The sequence below is a fragment of the Triticum dicoccoides genome, unplaced genomic scaffold (assembly GCF_002162155.2).
Source record: "Triticum dicoccoides isolate Atlit2015 ecotype Zavitan unplaced genomic scaffold, WEW_v2.0 scaffold7590, whole genome shotgun sequence".
Lineage (NCBI taxonomy): Eukaryota > Viridiplantae > Streptophyta > Magnoliopsida > Poales > Poaceae > Triticum > Triticum dicoccoides.
Genome location: NW_021297704.1, coordinates 1 through 1435, shown reverse-complemented (window position 1 = coordinate 1435; position 1435 = coordinate 1). Strand labels below are relative to the sequence as shown.

General features: G+C 44.5%; 1 protein-coding gene across 1 annotated transcript; it reads left to right on the top strand.

The window, feature by feature from the left end:
* Positions 1-7: 7 nt before the first annotated feature.
* On the top strand, positions 8-1124 carry LOC119347813. Its single transcript, XM_037616337.1, has 2 exons — positions 8-121; positions 224-1124. The coding sequence occupies exon 2, from the start codon at positions 249-251 to the stop codon at positions 765-767; it is 519 nt and encodes a 172-aa protein (XP_037472234.1). The 5' UTR covers positions 8-121; positions 224-248; the 3' UTR covers positions 768-1124.
* Positions 1125-1435: the final 311 nt, after the last annotated feature.

Here is a 1435-nt window from a genome sequence, read left to right as displayed (position 1 = left end):
AGAGATACACCGACCCCTCCTTCTTCAGAGCCCACTCTGCACAGCATGAATCAGACCTTCAGAGTTCAGACAACCATTCCAAACCTCCTGCCAAGGAAGCCCACCATAACAAATACTCCAAGTAACACTTCTTAACTTTCCCTATCTCACTTCTCCCTTCTTTCCACTTCTCCTTCTAGGTGTTTTAGCATCCAAATTAACCTGACATTTGAACCTCCTGTAGATTTAAAACAGGCGCGTTGTCCGATATGCTCCAACAACTTAAATATCGTCACATGATCAGAATAAAGAGGCGTCAAAAGCACAACTTTCAGAATCAGGGTTCGTCACAAGATGAAGCATCTGAAGCACGCGTTTTGTCTTCAGCTGATTCGCCTGAAACATCAAACTCCGAAGCGCCATGCCCTGCAGTACCAGCGAACAAGGAGAGGAGCAGTGACCTCGCTGAGAGGACCAGTTCGTTCGGGGCATGGCTCTCTCCAAGTGCAGCCTGCTGTATTGATGCGTGTGAAAACACACCAGACAATACTGATGGATCTGCCAGCCATGGCGCAAACAAGGCCGACGAGAATGCCAACAATGCGACAAATTCTCGTAGCGCCCTTGTCGACTTCATCGCCTCAAGGGTCCAAAGCTCGCCGAGGAAGCTATCTGTCAAGAAGCACAGTGACCCGTTAACAGAATCCTTCCGGAACATGGCTAAGAAGCTGCTGCTTGAGTATGAATCGGCAGAGAATTTTCGTAACAGCAATCTAGTGGCATTCTAAAGACGTGCCAGATCCAGATGAAGTAGCATTTTACAGCAAAAGCACCAAGGACACTCACCAAGAGGCGGTGACCTCGGAGCAATCCGACGATCCTTGTGAATAACCTTGTCCGCCAGCTAGCATCGATGAAGAAGCAAGCGGTGGTATCAGCGGTCACAACCCGAAAATGGACCAATCAGTGTATCTTGGCTACCAATCCGGTATTCAGCTGTGATGCTTCTGTGCATGGTTTTCACCTTCAGTTTCAGAAAAAAAATCAGCACAAACCAAAATTCAACTGTGATCCTTATGTTTTCGGTTTGCATTTCAGCCAAAGGGCTGAAATATTCACTTGAATTCAATTCAATATTTGAATTTTTAAAAGCGTTTAAAAAATATTTGAATTCCTGTGTATTATTGAAATATTTTGACCAAGGTAAATAATTAAGTGTCTACTGAAATTCGTGAAATTCAGTGAATTTCATCGAAATCTCACTGAAAGTGAAAACCATGTTCTGTGTCAGACAGTGAACAGTGTCATTAACATGGACTGCATACACCTTCAGGCCCTGCTTTATACAGAAAGCACAACTGTCGACAACATCCTGATGCGATTATCAGCTACATAGTGCAAGCAAAAAACAAAAACTTCATGGTGAGAGGCATTTTGGTTGCCACATTTCTCGTCC

Coding starts and splice junctions, on each gene's coding strand:
- LOC119347813 (XM_037616337.1), top strand. CDS start 249: ATGCTCCAACAACTTAAATATCGTCACATGATCAGAATAAAGAGGCGT.